Source organism: Ochotona princeps, chromosome 2, assembly GCF_030435755.1.
Source record: "Ochotona princeps isolate mOchPri1 chromosome 2, mOchPri1.hap1, whole genome shotgun sequence".
NCBI lineage: Eukaryota > Metazoa > Chordata > Mammalia > Lagomorpha > Ochotonidae > Ochotona > Ochotona princeps.
Genome location: NC_080833.1, coordinates 110,897,874 through 110,920,667, shown reverse-complemented (window position 1 = coordinate 110,920,667; position 22,794 = coordinate 110,897,874). Strand labels below are relative to the sequence as shown.

Here is a 22,794-nt window from a genome sequence, read left to right as displayed (position 1 = left end):
GGCCATCCTCTAGTGCTTTCCCAGGCCATAAGCAGAGAACTAGATCGGAAGTGGGGTAACCAGGACACCAACTGGCACTCATATGGGATGCTGGCACTTGAAAGTGAATTGTTAGTCTGTTGAGTCATGGTGCCTGCCCCAGACACAAACTCTTAAGCTACTTGAGACAAGTGTGGTTAAGGCAAAATAATATTGGCAAATATTATTGTTTGAATTTCTTAAAGATTTATTTTTATTTGAAAGATTTATTTTTATTTACACAAAAGAAGGAGAGAGAGAGATCTTCCATCCTCTGGTCCACTCCCAAAATAGTGAAAATGCTGGAGCTGAGCTGATCTGAAGCCAGGAGCCAGGAACCTCATCTGGGTCTCCCATACAGGTGCATATTGAGCCACAACATGGGCCCTGTATTGAATTTCTTACTATATTTAATTTACTAATAGGAAAACAAAGTCACAAAGAGATTTACATACCCTCTTCAGCCTTTGATTTCAGCAGTGTCAAATTTTTCTTTTTTAAAAAAAGATTTATTTATTTTTATTGCAAAGTCAGATATACAGAGAGGAGGAGAGACAGAAATATCCTCCGTCCAATGATTCACTCCCCAAGTGACCCAACGGCCAGTGTTGCACTGATCCGAAGTCAGGAGCCCAGATCCTCTTCCGGGTCTCCCACGCGGGTGCAGGGTCCCAAGGCTTTGGGCTGAACTCGACTGCTTTCCTAGGCCACAGGCAGGGAGCTGGACGGGAAGCGGGGCTGCCAGGATTAGACCCGGTGCCCAAATCCCAGTGCATTCAAGGCGAGGACTTCAGCCGCTAGATGATGGTGCCAGGCCCTTCCTGGACATTCTTATCCTGCCATTTTATAGCTGAGGAAACTAAGGCAGAGAGTGAAATACATCTTCGCAAGCCATATCCCATAAAATAGGGCCCAGGTGAGAAACTCAAGGGCCCTACCTCTTAGAATAAAATGTGTTGTCATTAGATTACTACCCAATTTCAAAGCATGAAATGCATTCAAATTGTGTGAAAGCTAGGTGATATCGCTAGGAAAGTTGAGTTTTTCCGTGTTAAGAGCAGAGGGTAAAAAAAAAAAAAAAGCAGAAGGTAATAGAAGTCCTCATGATCCGTGACCTGGATAAAGGCTTTCACAGGTCACAAGCACACAGCAACAGCTGTGACACCACAGGGTGGAGGTTAGAGCTCAGGACGTCAGCTGCTGTGGGAGAACATGGCTAGTGAACGACAGGACTGAGACTGAAACTCAAGCTGTCTTCTCTTTTTTAAAGATTTATTTACTTTTAATGGAAAGGCAGATTTACAGAGAGAAGATACAAACAGAAAGTTCTTCCATCTGCTGGTTCACTCCCCAGGTGGCCACACTGGCTGGAGCTGAGCTGATCTGAGGCCAGGAGGAAGGAGTTTCTTCTGGGTCTCTGATGCAGGTGCAGGGTGCCACGGCTTTGGGCCATCCTCTACTGCTTTCCCAAACCACAAACAGGGAGCTGGATGGGAAGTGGAGCAGCTGGGACATGAACTGGCATCCATATAGGATCCTGGTGCTGCTTGTAAAGGGAGGATTTAGCCACTGAGCCATTGTGCCGGGCCCAACTCAAGCTTCTGGATCCAAGTTTAATGAGGACAAACACTGGAGTAAAGGGACTATCTACTTTTTTACTGGGAGTCTTGGAGAGCCAGTGTTGTGACACAGCATGTTGAGCTGTCGCTTCTGAGCCCAGCACTCCCTATAGGTGTGTCGGCTCCAGTCCAAATTTCTCCACTTCTGATTAAGCATCCTGCTACTGCGCCTGGGAAGGCAATGGATGGGCAGCAGCCAGGTCTCTGTTATCCACGTGGAAGACCAAGACAGAGTTCCTTACTCCTGGCTTCTGCCTGGCCCACACATTACTGTGGACATGTGGGGTGCAAACCGTGATGGAAGTGCTCTGTGTCTTTACAATAAATAAATAAAAATAAATAGTCTTTTTTTAAAAAGATTAGCAGCAGCAGCAGCACAACAACAAACATGCTGGTAGAAAAGGAAATGATTAACATGAGGCATTCCAAATGATGGTATGAAACTGTTGTGGGTACTGTGGGGACTTACAGGCTGTGACAGTAATTTCTGAAGGCCTACAATCTAAGACAAACAGATTTGACAAAACAAATATGCACGTGACTAACAGTAGAATAGGAAGAGTGATCCACAAGAGCAGAAAGCATTTAGATCACATCCAAGCCCAGGTCAGTCTGGGACGTGAAAAATGTAAGTGCATAAGTGAAAATGGGAATAATGGGGCAGCACCAGGCAGGGAAGAAACGCACAGTCAGTCCATGAAGGAAGGAATGTATGGAATTTTCCCTTTTCTTAAATTCCAGGAATAGAGGAGTAGTTGTGCTGCCATAAGAGTGAGATTTAGAACAGAAACTTATCCTAGACATCTAAAAGAACTACAAAGCTGGGTGGGAAGGGCACGGGAGAGCAGTGTTTGTGGACAAGGCGGCTTTGAACAAATGTAATCCAGGAGATTACACCTTGTCTGACTCCAGGGCTGTACTCGTCTCCACCCCCACACTTCCAGAAGGCCCCTGCTCTTCCCATTTCAGCAACACAGCGAGTTTCCCAAATTATGAGAGCCTGTTTGCATCCGATGGAGAAGGCGGCAGTGCAGTAGTGAAGGAGAGAGAGGACAGGGACCTTGTGTATGCTGGGCAAGAAGTCCCCAAACACCTGATCTCCCCAGACTCCACCACACAAGAGAGGTTCCTAGAGCACAAACTTCATTTATCCCAGCTCGCTCACTGTTAGGCAATCACTGTTTTGCTTTCTCCAGCCCAAATTCATCCACCTAGTTGCAAGTCAGTGGCCAGATTTTTAATATAAAAACTCTGTAGAATTCTGTTGGGATATAAACATTTCTCATTACACCAAGCCAGACTCTAGCCAGGTGGCTAGACCTATTTGTCTCTTGTTAATTGTGTTTACTCAAGTCATCCTTTGTAACCCTAATTAGTCAGAGAAGCAACAGAGAACCACTAGGGGTCTGGCTTGAGTGAAAAATAGATGCAGAATAAAGTTCCCATACAGTAGCTCCCTGCCCGTTGTAGTGCACAGGATACCTCAGAGTCGACAGTGCTGGTTCTAACCATGACCACTAGCCAAAAGGTAGCAATTTCAGACTTTCAGATTTTCAGAGGAAACTCAAGTTTCTGAGTTGATAACAATAGGCACAGAGGGGAATTTGAGGTTTGACAATGAGTTTTAGGATGATTTTGCCAACATTTATCTGCAGTCCTGACAATGTGCTAGTCTGTTTTAAACACTACATGTATTAACACACACATCTAATACAATGAGACACCTATAGTCCTAAACAACGAGCTACTCACAGTACCCACCGTACAATGAGTTACTTCTAGATACCTACAGAACCTACTCATGTACGTAAACTAGAGGCGCTATGTTCATACCAGTGAGGAACTAACAGGCCTATCAAGCAACTTACAAGATAACAAGGCCAGTGGATGAAGGTTCAAGGACCTAAATACAATCACCATCCTTAAGCTAAGCCCCACCGTTTTAAAGGAATGTTCAGCCAAAAATCCAGCATTTTGAAGAAGACATTGCTCTAGGTCCGAGGCAGGAAGATATACAAAGGCAGCTCCTACACTGAGTTCCTAGACTCCCCGTAAATATTGGCCATCTTGTCTAAAATGCTTAAACTGTGCTCATTATTCACCTACATCACAGGATTCTCTAGTTGGAAAGACCTCACATTGCGGTCTGCACCGTGGCATAGTAGGGTGGGCTCTGGCTGCTGCAGGAGCAGCCCAAATAGACACCAGTTCCCGTCCCAGCTCCTTGCTAAAATGCCTGGGTAAGCAGTGGGAAATGGCTCAAGTCCTTGGGACCCTGCACCCATGTGGGAGATCCGGAGGGATGCTCCTGGCTGCGAGCTTAGGACTGGCCCACCTCGGATTGTTGCAGCCATTTGGGGAACGAAGCAGCAGAGGGAAGATATCTGTCTCTCTTCTAACTTGCCTTTCAAATAAAAATAATCTTTAAAAAACAGAATCTCCAACAGTATTCACAAATTTCTCACAACTGCCAGTGGTGTTTCTACACTCTATCGGGACAGAAGGATGGATAGGGTGTTATTTGGGACAATGGTGTAAGACAAGACTTCGATCCATTTGACCATAATTGATCTTCAATTCTCCTCCAATGTCATCCCCATCCTCAACTCGGCTACACTCAATCCTTCGACTTATTTAACCTTGACTGATCCCTCCTCCCTCTTGTGCCTGAAAAAATAAACCTCAACCTGGACATGGCTCACATTTAAGCGGTTGGGGTGCAGACAAAGGCGAACCACTTTAGTATCTAACCACTTTGGGACAAAAGCGTAAGAAAAAAAATAATGGGGAAAAGAAGATGCGTTCGAATGATTTAGGGAAAGGACTAGCAATCGGGTTAGACTGGGTCGAATTAAGACTAGAAGCAGAGGCGGGGAAGAGGTGGTAGCCTCACGTGTGGACTGATGGGCTGCGCAGAAGCAACTCGCTTCACAGAACAGCTTCGCGGTTCCTTGTGCACGCGGTAAAAAGGGCCCAGTCTTGGAGGCTAGAGGACTGAGTCTCAAGCCTGCGGTCGTCCCTTCCCCACTGGAGGAGCTCCGCTCTCTGGGAAGAGGCAGACCCCGAGCTGGGGACACCGAAGCCCCCTCTGGGCACAGCGAGGGAACCTGGGCGCCGGACCCTCGCGGCGGGGGTCTGCGCGGTCCCCTCGGGCGGCAGGAGAAGCCCTCGGGGTCCACGGGCGCCGTCAGGGACCAGAGAGACCCCAACTTCGACGGCAGCATTTCCCCCAAGCGTGGCCAGACTGCGCCGGCTGCCCGCCGCGAGCGTGCGTAACGTGCCTCCGCAACGTGACGCACGAACCGCCCCGGGGCGGAGGCGCGGGACGCGCGCCGAGGGCGGAGTACGGAGTGCGGGCGGAAGTCGGCGTCTGCCGACAGGAGAAAGGAGACGGAGCCGCGGCTGGGTGCGGCGCCGAGAGGCCGGGAGCCGAGGGAGGGAGAGCGCCGCCTCCTCCCCCGCCCTCCCTGCTGAGGATGGAAGTGACGAAAGCGGCTTGAGGAGGTCACTTCCTGCTGGGGTGGATGAGGAGGAGCCGGAGACGCTGCGGAGGAGACCGGACCCAAGACGGACCGTTCCGGGGAGGAGCGGTGAGTCCCGGCCTTGCAGCCGCCGCCACCGCCACTGCCAGCGCCGGGCCTCGAGGGCCAGCCCCTACGGAGCCCGGCGGGGACGGCGTCGCCTGGGTCAGGGCCGGCCGCGGGCCAAAGGCAGCCGGGCCTCACCCAGCGCGGGGGGCGGGGAGCGTGGGGGCGACAGGGCAGCGTTCGCGCCGTGGCTCCGCGAAACCCCGAGTCCCGGGGACCAGGAGGTGAGGGGGCCCCGCTGGAGCGGCTGCGGGGCGGCCGAGCGCCGCGCTGTGCGCGCCTGGCTCTGGGAGCGGACGGTCACGATCTGGGGGTGGGTGGGCGGGCGGCTGGGGTTTGCAGAGTTGAGGCGAGACGCTCTCCCTGGACCGGGAGTCCTCGCAGGGAACGTGTGGACGCTCGGCGGAGGCGCGTCCCGGGCTCTGGAGGTGGACCTTTTCTGGAAGGGATCGGGGAGCTGGGGTGTCAGGCCCTGGTTGCCGCCCGTGTGGTCCCCCCAGGATCGTGCCGGTTGAAGGGCCCTGATGATCCGACGGAGCAGTAGGAGTTGGGAGTTCGGGACAGGTTCCTGGAGCGATGGGGGGAAATGTTTTGTTTTGTTTTGTATTTCCTCCATTATTGTTACGGAAATGGGAGAGGAAGCGCCTGTCTCTACCCCGGTTGCCTTGTTATTGTGTAGCGTGTGTCTGTGTCGTGTTTGTTTTCTTCTTCCTTTGGGAATATTTATCTTGTCCTTGGCCTGGTTGTTGTGTGGATTGAAATCTTCATGCGGATGGTGAGAAAAAGCATTCAAAAGGATCTGGAGGAATCCCATGTTAGATGAAGTTTCCAGGATTAGGAGTTTGTCCTCACCCCACCCTGGGGGCCACCGAGGCACCTGTGTTCCCTGCAGGCTTTTGCTAATGTGGGTGCGGAGGGCCGGGTCCACCCCGAGGGAACAGCACCGGGAGATGTGCCTTCTCCAGCTCCCGGCTCCCCCTCGGGCGTTTTTACCCCTCCCAACCTTTTGCTGGAGAATTGGCTGCTGCTTGCCACCGGGAACAGAACGTTCATTGAGGAACCGTAAATCTGGATGGAATGAAGTCACGCAGCAGCAGTGCCCTTTCCACTCGTTGGCCTGGAGGGCCTCGGAAATGCCTGCCGCTTTTCCCCTTCCCACTAAAAGAATAAAATAGGAAATATTTGCTGAGACAGACTTGGGGGTGTGCGTGTGTTTCTTATAGGGAGGAACTGTACATACAGTCTGTTTACTTCCTGTATCCCAGAGGATTTTTCAGGGGGGAGGGGATAGTTTCTGATGGGGAGGAGTTTTCCTTCTCCCATCTCACATAGTTCTGTAAAATAAATCAGATCTTCATTCTTGAGTGGGAATCAGACGGGTTGGGCCTCTTTTCACCCTTCCTCAAACTGGTACATCTGGGTGAACTCAGGCTTGTGTATCTTGGCATCTGAGCCTGTCTAGTAATAGAAGACAAACTGTTTGCCTTGTGCTGGCTGCCTTTTTGGACCCGTTTTCACTGTACCTTTCCTTTTTTTTTTTTTTTTTTTTTTTTTTTTTTTTTTTTTTTTTTTGCATTTGAAGGTTTGGTCAAGAGAAGGAGGGCAAATATTTAAAACAGTGTTTACACTTTGTGGTTTAAAGTCAGGTGAGAGATAATTACAGCTTTTGAGGCTGATGACCTGAGGACCATCATTTGATGACTTGGGGATTAGCACTTTGGAGGTGAAATGCTTGAAAGAAAGTTGCATAAGGGAGGAAAGAGGGGGGGGGAGGAAGTTTGGGCAAAGGTTTTGCCAGACTTAGGTGGAGAACACAGGGTGAGTAGCATCTTGAAGTGACTGTGTGACTTGTGTTTCTCAGCAGGAGGGTGAAAATGAAAGCGGGCTGTAGCATCGTGGAAAAGCCAGAAGGAGGTGGAGGTGAGCAGAAGTTGATCTCTGATGTGCCTGGATGCCCTGCAATGGTGCCTGTTCTCCACCTGGGCTCTGCTCACAGATGTTTTGCCCTGACTGACCTCTTGTCTGGGTGCATGCAGCGGGCACAGTAGTAGGTTTGTGTTCTGTTAGTGAGTAACTAACACAGCAGCTCGCCACACCCTTACCCAAGTTTTAAAGGCTCCTTCCTGTGAGAGATGCAGTTGAGTTCCTTTTCCTAAAACATTAGTTTTTCTTTCCTGTTTCCTTTGAACGTTTCATGAAATACCTGGGCGCTGCCGGCCCAGCCCTGTTGGATGGAACCATCATCACAAGGATGGATCATTTCTCTGTGCTTTCCTCTCCCCTGTTGTGGGCAGCTCAGCTGCCTGGCAGGCTGTTGACGGCATGTTTGCTAAGCACTCTGGAGGTTGTGAGCCGAGGAATGTGAAGGAGGGGGTGCTGGCATGTGTGGATCTTGCTCCTGACTACCTTGATCTTGCCCTCTTCACATGAAAGGGTATCAGTTTCCGGACTGGGCCTATAAAACCGAGTCGTCCCCAGGCTCCCGGCAGATCCAGCTGTGGCACTTCATCCTGGAGCTGCTGCAGAAGGAAGAGTTCCGCCATGTCATCGCCTGGCAGCAGGGAGAGTACGGGGAGTTTGTCATCAAGGACCCAGATGAGGTGGCCCGCCTCTGGGGCCGCAGGAAATGCAAACCACAGATGAATTATGACAAGCTGAGCCGGGCCCTCAGGTAAGGAAAAGGATTCCCAAATCTGTGCTGTTAACAGATTGCAAGAAGAGTAGGCAGTTTGGTGAGTGTGTTAGATAAAAAAAGGTATCAGGTGATAAGAGACTACACTATCTTAGTGAATAATGTGTAGCTTTCAAGTGGGAGTAGAGGAGCTGTTGAATCTGAGTAGCACAGGCACAGGAGGAGAAAAGGCATATCTTTGGTTCTGTGTGGGAGGGAATCCCAATGTGGCTGGCAGTGGATCCTGACAGACAGCCGATTCTGCTCAGCAGTGGGCGAGGGTGTGTGGTGAAACGTGGTTGGAGCTTATTTATAATCTAAAGGATTAGTTTAGATTTCCTTGTTAAGAATTTATTAGACTTTCTCGTATTTGGACTCCCCTGGAAGAAACTAGAAAACAGTGAAGCACCCAGGAGGAGGGCCTGCTGAAAGGTACTGACCGGACCATCAGTAACTGTAAGCTCAGTGATCAGTCCACAAGTTGCTCCAGCACTTCTAGAGGTTGATCACTGTAAGTTTTTTCAGGTTCTCTCTTCCCCTTGTCTGCCTTTAAATTTCATAACCCTATAGCCCTTGAGGGCCAAAAGGCAATCATAAACTATGCTGGTGAGTAGGTGCGAGGCTAAAGGTGCCCGGTGCATTGCCTTTCTTCAGTCTTGGTGATCTTGAATGTGCAATCTGTGTAGGCACTTCGCTGAAGCCTCTCACGGCTCCTTGAGTCATTGAAGGTACAGCTGGCTGCTGTTTTCCAAATCAGAGGATGCCATTGTCTGACCAGCCACCATAAAACAACTCTGTGTTCCTCTGTCTCTGCCTCGGGTTTAGATCACCTGACTAGCCACATCAAGTCTCCCAGAAGACCTCTCTGCCCCCACCTTGGGAAGCCAGAAAGAAAGTAGGCAGTTAGTAACATACAGTAGAACAGGAAGGAAGTGGACTATGAATTGAAATTGTAGAGAGATGGAGAAGGGTGGTTGGGGCGGGATAGGTGTTCAGGAACTGAAAGTGAGGTTGTCTTGGTAAAGCTCTAGGCAAAGTCTAGAGTTTAGTTGAAAATTGAGAAAAGTAAGCTTGCCTGAGGGCAAGACAGCAAAAGAATGCTGATAGTGGTGTTTGTAAGTACACTTAATGCAAAAATTACTGGTCTTAGTGATTATCTAGGTATATCAAGATAAATTGACACACGTTCTGGTTTTGCAGATACTATTACAACAAGAGGATCCTTCATAAAACAAAAGGGAAAAGGTTTACTTACAAGTTTAATTTCAACAAGCTGGTGATGCCCAACTACCCCTTCATCAACATTCGATCAAGTGGTAAGCTGCAAACTCTTAGTGTGGAATGAATTTTGAATTGAAGAATTTTGATAACCCAAGTCCATGGCATGGGATGTTTAAGGGGATTTTTGAAGGACTAAAGTAATGTGATCCCTTGGATTGCCTAGATACACTAGCTCAGGTCTTTCCATTTGGTTTGAAAGAGAGTAATAGATTCTCAGTAGTTTTGAAATTTGTTTGGCAAACTTTCATGCAAACTTTTTTTAAATCTCATCAATATTGTTGCACTAATCTGCTTGGGAATGATGTTCCATAGGTTCTCATTCATGAAGTTCAGGTTTTAAATTCTAACACCCTGTGCTGTGGCTTCTTCATAGACAGGAATCTGTTTCAAAAACACTTCCGATTTTCTGTGAAACTACCAAGCTCTACCTTATCAACTGAATGTCATCAAAACCACAGCATCCTTGATCAGGAAACGAGAGGTTTCACATGTTTGCAGTAAAGCACAGTGTCTTTGATCTGCAGCAGCAGCTCCTCAGAGAATACACTCTGGGTTTACTTAAGTCGCCTATAAGTGCAGCCGGGCTTCCCTTCTATACCCTGCTGGTACAGCTTTCTGCCTGGCTCCTTATGCAGAAGACAGTCTCTTAGAAAGTTTTGGTGTTGTTTGTGATTGTTTGCTTCTGGTTATTTTTGTTAAAGGGCAAATCATAACCCTGCTGAGGAAAATAGATTGTGTTTCATTATTCTCTAGTACTATCTGTGTGAAGAAACCCTTTGTGAGGGAAGAAGGCAGATCATGATTCTGCAGCAATACAACTTCTCAGGGAAAAGCTTGAAACCTGAAAAATTAGAGCGGAGGTGTGGCTGAGAGAATACAGTGCTGAGATCCATTGCGGATATGTAATTACTACACACAACAAGTTAGGGCAGTTTTAGCTTGACTCTGCTATCGTTACAGTTCCATCTCTCCTGTAACCACTCCCTCCTGTCCCTGGGGCATGCATTTAAAAAAAAAAGTGGTATTGGAATGCATCTCTCTAATTACAACCTGTTTTCTTTCCTTGTGCCTGAAGGAGAGGCATTAGGAAATCAGACCTGTTTGAGCCACTGGAGTCTTGTTTCCTCTGTTTTTCACTCTTGTCCCTTCCTTGTGCACCTGAAGAAATCATGACTCTAGGTTGATAAATAGGCAGCTTTGAAGGATCCGTTGATACTTGTACTCTCCAGCCTAATAGTACTCCATTGGTCCTGATCTGGTTTGGACCTATTTTTGTCTGTTGAAAGCCCAGAAGTCCTGACATTTGGACAGCTGGAATTCTTCAGCCCTTGGGAGTGATGTTGCTTTCCAGAGCTCTTTCTGGACAGGAAACCTAACAGTACTGGCCTAATAGACACCTGCTCTGCCTAAAAGCAAGTGAATCTTAACCAACCAGAAGATCTTAATCAAAAAGTCACAGGGGAAAAACTACTTCTTTCAGGCTACTTGATTGCTCACATCCTGAATACAGATAACTCCAAAGAACCAGAGTCATTAATTTATACAGAACTTTAACTCAGATGGCTAAATGCCTCAGGTTAACTTTATGATGACTGAGGAATTTAATCCTTATTTTGAACATTTAATTACTGGAGGTACTTTTGTCTAGTGGTTTTGTAAATTACCTCATTCAACACTTCTGTCCTCTGTCTGAATGTTCACATTTTACAAATGATGAAGATGAGGATGGCAGAGTCAGACTAACCAGGATGTGTTGGCTGGTTTTACCCCTGAACATTCTCAGGAAACATTAATGTGACTGATTTAGTAGGCAGTACATTCCTCTCCCAGATTGGAATTCATTCATTTGCTCAACAGATAATGTTAAGCCCTAAAGATAAAGAAAAGAAAAATTAGAGAACTTCTTTTTCCCAAGGAACAGTTTAGCAAGAGAGATAAGGCATAATAGGTTTAATACAATGTGAGGTATGATAAGTGCCCTAAGAAGTAGAGATGTGTGAATTTAGATACTGGATGATCGGTGGCTACAGGATAGGTTGATTGATACAGTTGGGCTGTTTTGGTCTGTGTGTTTTTAAACTAAAGCCATTACCAGACTGATTGTAACATAAGTAATAGGAGTTTACAAAGTGAAAAGACAAATAGGCTCTTCCCTTCCCCACAGTTCTTCTCACTGTTAGCAGTTTAGGCTGAGTAGTTAACATTTGGGTAGTGGTGAAAGTATTTCACTTATCACTATCTCATTTTTACCATTCAAAGCATTTTATAGGATGGGGCCTTTGGCCTAGTAGTTAAAATGTCACTTGGTAGCCTCCATCCCAGTTCAGGACTACCTGAGTTCGAAGACTTTGCTTCAAGTTCTGCTTCCTTCTAATGGCACACCCTGGGAGGCAGTAGGGACTGGGGACTGGGGAAGAACCAGATATTGTTTTTGGCTCCTGACTTCAACATGGCCCATCCCCGAATGTTGTGATCATTTGGGGAGCAAAGCAGCTGATAGGAGATATCTGTTTATTTCTCTCTTTGTACATGTGAGTCTCTTTCAATAAAATAAATGTTTGTATGGCATTCTATAAAATGCTATATATATTTTAATATTTTTATTTATATAACATTGCAGATTTACAGGAGAAACTAATAAAATTGATAACTCGTTAGAGGCTAGGAGGTGAACTTAAGACCTGTCAGCCTATGTCCCCATCCAGGTTTTTAATTTTAGAAAATTTCATAGCTACTTTAGAAAATTTGGACAAAGAACAGTGAACATGCTTATAACCTTTATCTGGAGTTGTTAATGGTCAACATTGCTGCCACGTTTGCTTTATCTCTTTCTATTTATATATACTTTTTAAATCTTTTGAGATTAAGTTGCAGACACCATGGCACTTCACCCCTATGTACTTCAGCATGCATCTCCTAGGGACAAGGACATTTTCCTCTGTAACTGCAATAACATTATGACACCCCGGACATTTAACATGCCCCACCGGTGCTATCTAACGTATGGCTTGTACTCAAATAATACATGCCTGCTGAAGCTTTGTTTTTTGGAACAGAACTATTTCGTAAGTTATTTCGTAAAATCTAAGAACTACATACATTTTGCTGTGTACCAGTACCAGTCTAAAGACTTTACAAATAGTGACTGTTTCAATCCTGATGACATTAGGATAGCTTCTATTATCTACTTTATAGGTAAGGAAATCAAAATGCTAAGAGATAAATTGTTCAGAGGTTTGAATTAAACATTGATCTTATTATTTCAGTTTTTCTAGAGGTAGTGATAAACTAGCTTGTTAGACACACTGCTGTAAGATAGAAGGTGCCAGAACTGAGGTTCGGACCCAGGTTTTCCCACACCATTATCCAGATTTCATGGTCACTTTACCGAAGGTGGTCTTCAGAAGTGATAGTAGTCAAGCTTCTATATTTAACAACAAACTTCCTAGCAAATCCTAGGTTTGCTGTCAGCGTTTAACACAGAAAAATGGAGCTACTCTGTTAGAGCTTAGGGACCGAGATAGTTGCTTCTCTTGGCACTAATCTTACCTTCCTCTATATGATGTTTTCTTTCTCCTTGCAGTTTGAAAAAGGGGGTGGGAAAAAACCTTAACCAAAAAAAAATTTTTTTTAATTGATTTTATTGGAAAGGCCAATTTACAGAAACATCTTCCACCTACTGGTTCACTCCTCAAATGGCTGACTGGAGCTAAGCTTCTTCCCGGTACTCTATGTGGGTACACGGTCCCAAGGCTTTGGGCTGTCTTCTGCTGCTTTCTCAGGCCACAAGTAGGGAGCTGTATGGAAAGTGGAGCTACCAGGACACAAACCATTGCTTATATGGGATGCCAGTGCTTTGGAGGTGGAGGGTTAGCCAATGGAACCATCATACCAGCTCTAAACACGACCATTTTTTTTCCGATTTATTTATTTTTATTGAAAAGATAGATATACAGAGGGAAGGAGGTAACAGAAAGATCTTCCATGCACTGGTTCACTCCCCAAGTGGCCGCAATGGCCAGAGCTGAGCCTATCCAAAGCCAGGAGCTTCTGCCAGGTCTCCTGTGTGGGAGCAGGGTCCCAAGGCTTTGGTCAATCCTTTGCTGCTTTTCCAGGCCACAAGCAGGGAGCTGGATGGGAAGTGGAGCAGCCGGAATATGAACTGGCGCCCATATGGGATCCTGGGGCATGCAAGGCGAGTACTTTAGCCAAGAGACTACCACACCAGGCCTGTAACCAAGCATTTTTAAATTTAGACCAGGACCATTCTTCCTATCCTCATTATACTTTGTCCTTTGAAGCACTTACAAGTTTTTTGCTTTTGGGTATCTTACTAAAAAATCGATCTCTAGAAGAATCCAGAAGACTAGAGTTGTAACCACTGTAACAGGCTGGTCGAAGAGATGATTTTGGCTGGGACTCTCTTTGATTCTACTCAGACTAGATAGAAAGTCATCCATCTGATTTTTCTGATATTTAGATTTGAATCGGCCTTAGAAAAGTCTTACAGAACTGTCTTCTGTGGAACATCAGTTTGGGAAGCCCTGCTCTGACACTATGCTCAGTTAGGTACTTGGAAAGCTGCCGTCTCGCCCCTACCAGCCCACTCCCGGAGTCTTAACCAAGGAGAACTATCACTCCCAAGGGTAGAAGATGGCAGCTGATTGGGAACAGCTCCTAACCACGTTTCTGTTTAAGGTTTACTTTTTTTTATTGGTCAGGCAGAATTGCAGAAAGAGGGAGACACTGCTTCCTCAGGAGCATTAGCGGGGAGCTGGATGTGAAGTGGAGCAGCTGGTGCTGAGGGCAGTAGCTTACCTTCCTGTGCTATGTCTCCTGGCCCCCCACATCATTCTTAGATAACTTTTTTGTTTCCTGAATAGCATTACTTTACTGATTGCAAGTTTTTTTCCTGTTTTGTTGTTTGTTTGCCCTCCTGACTTCTTCAGGGTAGAAGCCACCCTTGCCTCAGGTGGCCTGCCTTTCTCTCTGCAGAAGGACCCTGGGGGAAAGTGGAGAGCCTGTAAGCCTGTGAAGTTGATGTGGTTAGCAGGGTTAGTTCCCACTTAGAACTTCAGATTTTAGCTAGCAAACTTAGGAGTGAAGAGTAGTAGGTCCTGAATCTTCCCCAAGCATCCTTAGTGCTTCAAGGCAGGTTAACAGTGGAGCACTTCATATAGGATTTGTTAAGGGACTGTAGATTTGAAGAGAATAACCATTTCCATCACTGAGTCATATCAGAAATGACAAACGATACGCCATATGAACTTGCTGACTTTTTTGTTTATCTTTGTATTAAAATGTGTTCTTATTCATGTCTGTGTGTAAGAGCTGCAGGGTCTTCTGGACTTCGATGCTTTGCTTTACATGTGCATTATTTACAGTTAGGTTTTTTACTTGGTTTGCATGCTTTATACTATGATCAAAGCATGAAAATAAGACCACATACAAAGCTAGAAACTCATTTGGGGTGTATACGCTGCTTGAGTTACAGAGCAGCAGGGTTTTGTATGAATTCGTTCACCTGATATTTGCTGAACACCTGCTAATTGTTAAGCCCTAAATTGCTGGGATCTGGTTGTGATTAATAAAAAGTCCCCATTATTAAAATTTATGTTTTGAAATATAGATGAATAAATCAGTGATACCTCAGATAGTGAAGAGTCCCATAAACCTAAATAAAATAGACCCCAAACAGAAGTTACTGGAGCATAGAGGATTAGAGTGTGTAGTGTTCAGCCTAATTGGAATGTTTAATTTATGTTGCTCCCAGACATTTCATACTTAGTTTGCATAAAGTAGCAATAATGATGAGCAGACCGCCAACGCAGCCTTTTATTTTTTCCACCATCGTAGGTGTGGTTCCTCAAAGTGCACCACCAGTGCCAACAGCCTCTTCCAGGTTCCATTTCCCACCTCTGGACACCCATTCTCCAACTGGCGACGTGCAGCCAGGACGGTTCTCAGCCAGCTCCCTAGCTGCCTCTGGCCAGGATTCAAGTGATGGCACCGACCGAAAGGTGGAGCTTTCAGAACTGGAGGATGGCTCGGCCGCTGACTGGCGCAGGGGTGTGGATCTCATGTCCTCCCGGAATGCTGTTGGAGGAGGAGGGATTGGCCCCCAGAAACGCAAGCCTGACATAATGCTTCCTCTGTTCACTAGGCCAGGGATGTACCCAGACCCCCATAGTCCTTTCGCCGTCTCTCCAATCCCTGGCCGTGGAGGTGTCCTTAATGTCCCCATTTCACCAGCCCTCTCCTTGACTCCCACCATCTTCTCCTACAGCCCCCCACCAGGCCTGAGTCCCTTTACTAGCAGCAGTTGCTTCTCCTTCAACCCTGAGGAAATGAAACACTACCTTCATTCTCAAGCCTGTTCCGTGTTTAACTACCATCTGAGCCCCCGGACTTTTCCCCGTTACCCAGGGCTCATGGTTCCTCCACTGCAATGCCAAATGCATCCTGAGGAGTCAACTCAGTTTTCTATCAAGTTACAGCCTCCACCAGTTGGGCGAAAGAACCGGGAGAGGGTCGAGAGCAGTGAGGATTCAGTGCCTGTCCCTGCACCCACCATGGCTCCCGTTCCCCCGCGAATTAAGGTGGAACCCACCTCTGAAAAGGATCCAGAGAGCCTCAGGCAGGCGAGCCAGGAGAAAGAGGAGCATTCTCAAGAAGAGGGCCCTGTACCAAGCAGGACTATTGAAGAGGAAAAGGGCACTGTCTTTGCCCGCCCTGTTGTGCCACCCATCTGGCCCTCAGCACCCAGTAGCACCCCAAACGAGGAGTCCCTGGAGGTGACTGAAGACAGTGAGGACAGGCCTGGCAAAGAGGCCAGTGCACCTGAGAAGAAAGAAGATGCTCTGATGCCTCCCAAGCTCCGGTTGAAGCGGCGCTGGAATGACGACCCTGAGGCTCGAGAGCTGAATAAGAACGGCAAGTTCCTCTGGAGCGGGTCAGGACCCCGGGGCCTGGCGACAGCAGCTGCCGATGCTTAGAACTGCAAGTGGATTGGGAGCTGTTTATACTATAATCAATACATACATGTATTTATGTAGCAAGATTCGGGGGGAGGGGTGGGAGGGTATTAGACTGATTTGATCATTCTAGGAACATAGACTTGTATTTTTATGTTTTGGGATTGGGATGGGGTATCTTCTGTTGTAAATTAGGTGGGGTATGAACACTTTTTTTTCCTGATGGGTAGAACACAGAGATGGTATTGAACTGAGAGGAGGATGGGCCTCTGTTTCCTGTTGAGGCTTACACTTTGTGGCAAGGAAACTCCTAAAGGGCCAGAGTACTTCTTGGTCCCGTGATAGTTCAGGTTCCAGACTTCTTTCTTTTTTATTGTATTTTATCTATAGAAAGCCATTCATGAATTTATTTTACTCTGAGAGATGCATATAAGGGGAAAGGTCATGCTGTGGGATTAGGCCATGAGAGACCATTAATACTAAGTATTTGCCTGAAATGTTTCTTTATAATTATTTCGGAGAGGAATAAGATAAATCTCAATCTCAGTCTTACTGGGGTGGGAGGATGTTCAAATGTTGCTTTGGGGTGGGAGGGTTGGTGTTCTGTTGTTTGGCATTTTTTTTGTTCTTTTACAAAATGTTTTCAGGAAACATGAGCCTACTACCACTCAGAGCGGGCTGGGAAGGCACAGGAGCCAGCCACCCTCCCGCCTGCTGGGTTGGGACAGGAAGCCCTGCTGTGAGACCCTTGGACTTTTCACCACTTCACCTATTCAGAAGCCATGAGGAGTGGTAAACTCTTGTTCAGGGAAGAAAGAAGAGGGCAAGAGGAAGTGACCCGATGCCTTTAAAAGCAAAACAGAAGAAGTGGTCTTCACTTTTCCTTTTCCATCATGGGTGTGGGGAGCCAAACCGAAGTGTGCCTGTGAGGAAGTTCACCAAGAGGCATGACAACATTGTTGAAGATGTCTTTGCATTATATCTGGTCCTCTTAGCATTTTCTAAAGTCAAGCCTTAACTATGAACGTACTTTAAAATGATACGGGTCTGTCAACAGAAACCTGTAAAGGGACATGGACAACTTTCTAGATAATTCAGGAATGTTGAAACATGGTTAAACTTCTAGCTGATACATAGTCATTCCCTCTGGACGTTCCTGGGACAGGCAGCAGAAATGCAGGATTGTAGGCATTAAGGAACAGGACACCTAGAAACACAGAAGGTAGCTGGGGGTACAAGTGGATGTTTGCTGAGACTGAGGAAGAGAGGAAGGAAGATACAGAAAGCAACCAGGTGCTGAAAGGCCTGGGGTGGATGAAAGAGTTGGTGTCCTGCTGGGATGATGCTGTTCTCGCCATACCCATACACCTATGCTGTTTGGAATCTCCCTTAAGATTGACTGTCTTACATGAGACTACAGTTTACAATGAGGAATTGTTTCTTCACAGGAAATTCACTTCCAAAATTTCAAAGGAGTAGGAAAGTCTTCATCTTATGTGAAGCAAATGAGCTCGAGGCAGGGGCAGAGAAAGCAGCCACAGCCAGCCCTCTGTGTATTCACAGGTGTACCCGTGTAGTGTGTGTAAATGCCTGGCTGGCTCAGATCCACCTGGCATCAGGATGGCAGGGAGAGAAGAAAGCTGCATGTATCTGTTGAGGATAAGGGGCAGGCTGCCTGGGGGTGATGTCTAGGAATTGAAGAATTCTTGATTCCACCTTTGCTTAAGTGAACTCTATATATGAAGTCACAATTTGAAGGTTGAGTTTTATGAAGGGATGGCTCTTCAGGCTCATAAGAGGGGTCTCAATAAAGGTAAGACAAGTGACTGAGACATTGGATGGCCTGGGATAACTGGAGTCCATCATACTATTTCTTGGCAAGTGTCTTCTCCCTGCTTGATTTGAGTTCCATGAGTGACTTGTCTTTCCCCAGGAAAGGGATCGGGAAAATGGTCCCTAGCAACTCAGGCTCTGGTTAGGCTGCAAAGGGACCCCAGTGGGACTGCCTTTGGTGGTTATGTTTTTTGTCAGCTTCTTTCTCTGTACCTTGACTTACCTCTGAATCAGAAAGCAAGCCTGGCAGGTGGAGGGGGCGGCTCTCTGCTTGGCATTGCCTGATTTAACCAGGGAGGCTAGCTGGCCACCCACTGTCCACTAACGGGGAAGGCCAGCAGATGTCGGTCTGAACTCAGGAATAGATACACGAGGCCTTTAAAATAAAGAGAGGGAGAGAAATCCGTGATGCATACCTATAAAACCCCCTAGAACCCAAGTGCCAGATTCATTCCTAGATGCTGCTTGTTTGAACAAAAAGTCACTGCTTTTTCACTTGAAAAAACACAAAAAATGTTCAACTTTAACTCCATGAAAAATTGTTTTTGGCTTTAAGACATTGTTTGCTGTCTTACTGTTTCCCTTGATCGCCATTCCACCAGTAAATTGTGGGTTAATTTTGCACTGCACACTGGGGCTGGGTAGGCGGGGAACGGGTAGGCGGGCAGCGGGGAACGGGTCTTACACCGAGCCGAATTTGGGCCTGCTCAGGAAGTAAGCCAGGGAATGTGGAGGTCTTTGATATTTTCTGGGGCAGAGGGGTGAGAATTCTGCATTCCCCCTTCCCCTCCAGCCCCTCCACTCCTGGCAACACCTGTCACCAGTCTGGTACACAGCCAGGCTTTTCTGTTCTGAGCATCTCATCACTGTCCAACAGCAGGTGGAAAAGGGAGGAGCACAGACCTATTTCCTCTCCCCCATTCCAAATTTTGCTGTGCCAAATGTTAAAAATGTGCAAATAGGAATCTATTAAGTTTCGTTAATCAAGAACTTACTCATATAAAGTTTGCTTTTTGTAGCTACAAAAAGAGAAATAGTAGGGACCTCTTAAGGGCATCCAGCCTTGCTGAGTGTGACCCTTTTTCCTGAAGAATGAATAGGAGTGAACAGTTCACAAAGTCTTTTCCCCCTAATGTTCAAACTGTGTTGCATTAAACCCAACTCACTAATAATGGAATTGCTGGACCCTAGTGGCCCATGGGCCAAGAAACTTCCAGAAGCATTAAAAGTTGAAATACATCACTTCTCGCCAAGTGGTTTGAGTCAGTTGGCTTTTTGTCCCTTGTTTTTTGTTTTGTTTTTCATTTATTTATTCTGTAGTTATATTTGTGCTTTTTTGTAAACAGTGATGAAACATGAAAGAAAACTCGATCTTTAAGGAACTGTTCCATTTTTAGTTTCTTCTTGGGGGAAAAAGTTGATTTGTTTAAAATATTTAGGTGTTTTCAGAGTTATAAAATCGTGATGCAGGGATTTGTGAATGAGACATTCACATGTGAAAGATGATTTCACTAGTTCTCCGCTTAAGCAGAATAACATGTGTATATGTACATAAAATGTAAGTAATCTTAACTCCATTGTGCAGTGCCTTTTAGATGTTCTGCTTTCTATAAAGTCTTCAAATTTTTGCATATATATTATATATATGATGTAATGTTATAGAAATATATGTATAATATACATATTTTTTCCAGGGGTATCTGATAGCTCTGTATTTTGTTATGGAAGTCGAAAGAAAAAAGTATTTTACCTCAGAAATTAAAGTTAAATAAAAAAAAAACCTTTTAAGTAATGCTTGCTAAGTGTTGGTTTCCTTGTTCCTCATCTGCTGGAACAGTATGATCGCACCACAGGATTTAGAAAGTCCCTGTTAGCTCGCCCTGTCCTCATACTTTCTTGTTCCTGTTACACAGGTGCCAAGACAGTGCTGAGGTAAGCCTGTCAGTTTCCTTGAATGAATGGATACTGCGCCACAGAAAGGAAACTGAAGCCAGGGACACTGGCCATCTCGAGATTGTTCTGAAATGTCCGGATCAGGCAGGCCTACAGAGATGGAACAAGATAGTATGCGCCAGGAAAAAGTGCTGAGTGACAGTTTATTCAGGGTCCAGTTTGGGGGACACATGAAAACACTGGACTGGGGTATTTCCCTGAACTCAAGGGTGGGATTTAAGTGAATGAAGTCTATAAAGATGGTTTTGTCTGGGGTTTTCGTTTTGAGTACAAGGCAAGCCAATGTCAAGAAGACAACATTTCCCAGCAAAGGACAAGAATCCAGGGAAGTAAGTAGGAAGACATGTTGGTGGGTATTGAGTATCCTGTCACACAACACAATAGTGACAGTCATTTTCCTTGAAAGGTAAGCCAAGTGACTTTCTGAAGCCCCGTTAAATCTGGTGTTGTTTGACTTAAAGGGTGTTGTGAGTAGTTCTGGAAAGGTGAGGTGGAGTGGTAAGGGGCGTGGCTAAAGAGGCCCTTAGGTTACAAGAGAGTTTGGAAGAAGCCTACAAATTTTGCATTTTGTTGTGTTAATGACCAAGGTTTTATAGCAGGGTTTGAGCCAGGCCAGTGAGAAACCGGCTGTGACTGAGGAACTGTAACTAGCCTGCAGTATCTTTGAGAAAATTCACTAGACAGGAAACTACACAGGCTGGCTAGTCATCCCCACAAGTGACCCGAGTAAGAAGAGATGGTCTCTTCTTTCCCGAAAGCAAAGGGAGGTGGGGAGCCCCAGGTTCTGAGCCTGAATGGCTGAGTGCTTTAAATTGGATGGTGATTATCCAAATGCTGAGGAAGGAAGGAAAACGAGGCATAGGGGTGAAAAGGTGTTGGGTAATGAGCAGAGGAGGGAGAAAGAAAGCTTACGGTCTCAGCTCCACATTGTTGGCCAGGTATAGTATAGTCCTTCGTGTTTCTTGGAATCCCTTTTATTAGCTGGCCCTGCAGCCATAAGGCTACCTCGTGCCAGGTGCTCTTCAGAGCTGATTCCTGTCAACTTGAAATGCTCCTGACAGCTGCCTGCAGTAGGTACCATTTATCCCGGTCTTAGGGGAACACTGTCTCAGGCATTGTGACCTGACCGTGGTTCCAGCTCTGCCTATAACCACTGTGCCACAAGGCTTCTCAGCTGGGCAGAGCCACTATTCTGAACTGCCCTTCTGCCCGCCGCTGCTGGACATTCAGAGCATATTCTTGGGCCTGGTCCAGCTGCCACTGCCTGTAGGGAGAGTCCTTTGGGCAGGCCTGGATAGCACCTCTGGGGACTGTCACACCTGAATTTACCTCTTGCAGCCCATGCCATACTGTCATCGTGCTCTGGCTACCCCAGGACAGTCAGGAAGCCGCTGTGTCCACAGAGCTCAGTTCACCTTTCTCCAGTGCCCAGGGATGCTTGGCAGTGTGTATGGCATAAGTGACTGATGAAAACCATGAAGGAAGCTTGACTGTTGGGATAGAAGGTGCAGGCTGGGAAAATGGGACTGAGGGGAGTGTCAAGCCTCAGGCCCCAGAGCAGGTGCTGCACCTGGCCGCCCCCTTCTCCACACAGCCTTCTCCCACCCTGCAGGACCCTGCTCATAATCATCCCCCTCTCTAACTGTAATCCCTGTTTCCTTCCTACCTGTCTCCTTTCCCCATCTGCACAGGACTGACTTGCTTACTGGGTGTTGATGCATTGAAATAGAATGTGGATGAAGAGAAGAATGAACAAATCAGGGAACTGTCCCCAAGAGTACTCCCTGGCCTCCCAGGCCACAGGACACCTGTGGTTTCGAATAGCCCTGCCCAGAGTTTGCTCTGTCTGCCCCCTCTGCTAAGAGTCAGACTGGCTGGTTCTAGTGACACTCACTTGTCCTGTTCTGCCCAGGAGCAGCAGACAGAAAACCCTAGAAGACTCCCCCACCCAAACATACCCTGCTGTCATAGCCCTTGCTTCCCTCCCCTCCCAGGGTCCAGCGCTGGCTTCCTGAAGAGGGAATAGATTCTGCAAGCTGCAGGATCCTGCTGTCCCACTCTTGCTGTTTTTCTGGCTCTGACAGGTTATGGAGGGAAGAACCTGTCTCCTCTGTGATCATTTTCCCACTCCAATGATTGATGCAAGGACTGAATGATGCGCATGCAGCACCTGTGACTCAGAAGTGACCCAGTTGTTGATCTGCACTCACAAGCTGTTGGTTTTGCCTGGCTCCTCTCAAGGAGGTGTATGCTAAGATCCTTGTTTTACAGATGAGAGAAATAAGGTAGGCCTAGAGTGGTTGACTTACCCTCCTGAACCAGTGATCTCCTGACTGCAGGCCACAATCCTTCCTCTTGCCCTGGATCTCATCCGGAAGGAGGAGGCAGGAATGGATGATTCCCTGCTTCCTCCCAGAAGCTAAAACTCAGACCTACAAAATGGGTGTTTCTCCAGGTTAGGCCATGTGTGTCCCAAGAACCCAGCAAGAAGGGAATTCAGGAGCAAGCCCCTGGGGGCCAGCCCAGAGAAGGGTCCTCAGCTCTGGGCAGCCATGCTCCAGATGCTGGACTTCCAGGAAAAGGAGAGTCAACCTTCAACGAGGCTAGGCCCACCCCAGCTCTGACTGGCTGGGCCCCAGACCAACTCCAGGATCTGGGATCTGGTTAGGCAGACAGTAGGAAGGGAGACATAAGCCCAGTGAATGCTGCCCAAACAATGGGAAGTGAAGGTCTGGGCCAAACAGCAGCAGGCCCGTAACCCTGGTCTCAGTTTGGCCTGTGGCTGACCCTACCCCGCCTGCAGCTAACATTTCCCTGAGGTCTGCTAGCTGCTAGGCCCTGTCCTAAAATTACAAGAC

The 22,794-nt window shown here is 46.8% G+C and overlaps 1 protein-coding gene across 3 annotated transcripts; it reads left to right on the top strand.

The window, feature by feature from the left end:
• The first annotated feature begins 4,894 nt into the window (after window positions 1-4,894).
• On the top strand, window positions 4,895-18,619 carry ETV3 (ETS variant transcription factor 3). 3 transcript variants are annotated; one of them, XM_058660468.1, is made up of 5 exons: window positions 4,895-5,227; window positions 7,089-7,144; window positions 7,658-7,895; window positions 9,096-9,211; window positions 15,033-18,619. In XM_058660468.1, the coding sequence occupies exons 2-5, from the start codon at window positions 7,099-7,101 to the stop codon at window positions 16,169-16,171; spliced, it is 1,539 nt and encodes a 512-aa protein (XP_058516451.1). In that variant the 5' UTR covers window positions 4,895-5,227; window positions 7,089-7,098; the 3' UTR covers window positions 16,172-18,619. The 3 variants fall into 3 exon arrangements, with proteins under 3 accessions (XP_058516451.1, XP_058516453.1, XP_058516452.1); XM_058660470.1 differs by lacking the exon at window positions 4,895-5,227 and adding an exon at window positions 5,274-5,448; XM_058660469.1 differs by lacking the exon at window positions 4,895-5,227 and adding an exon at window positions 5,852-6,870.
• The last annotated feature ends 4,175 nt before the right edge of the window (window positions 18,620-22,794 follow it).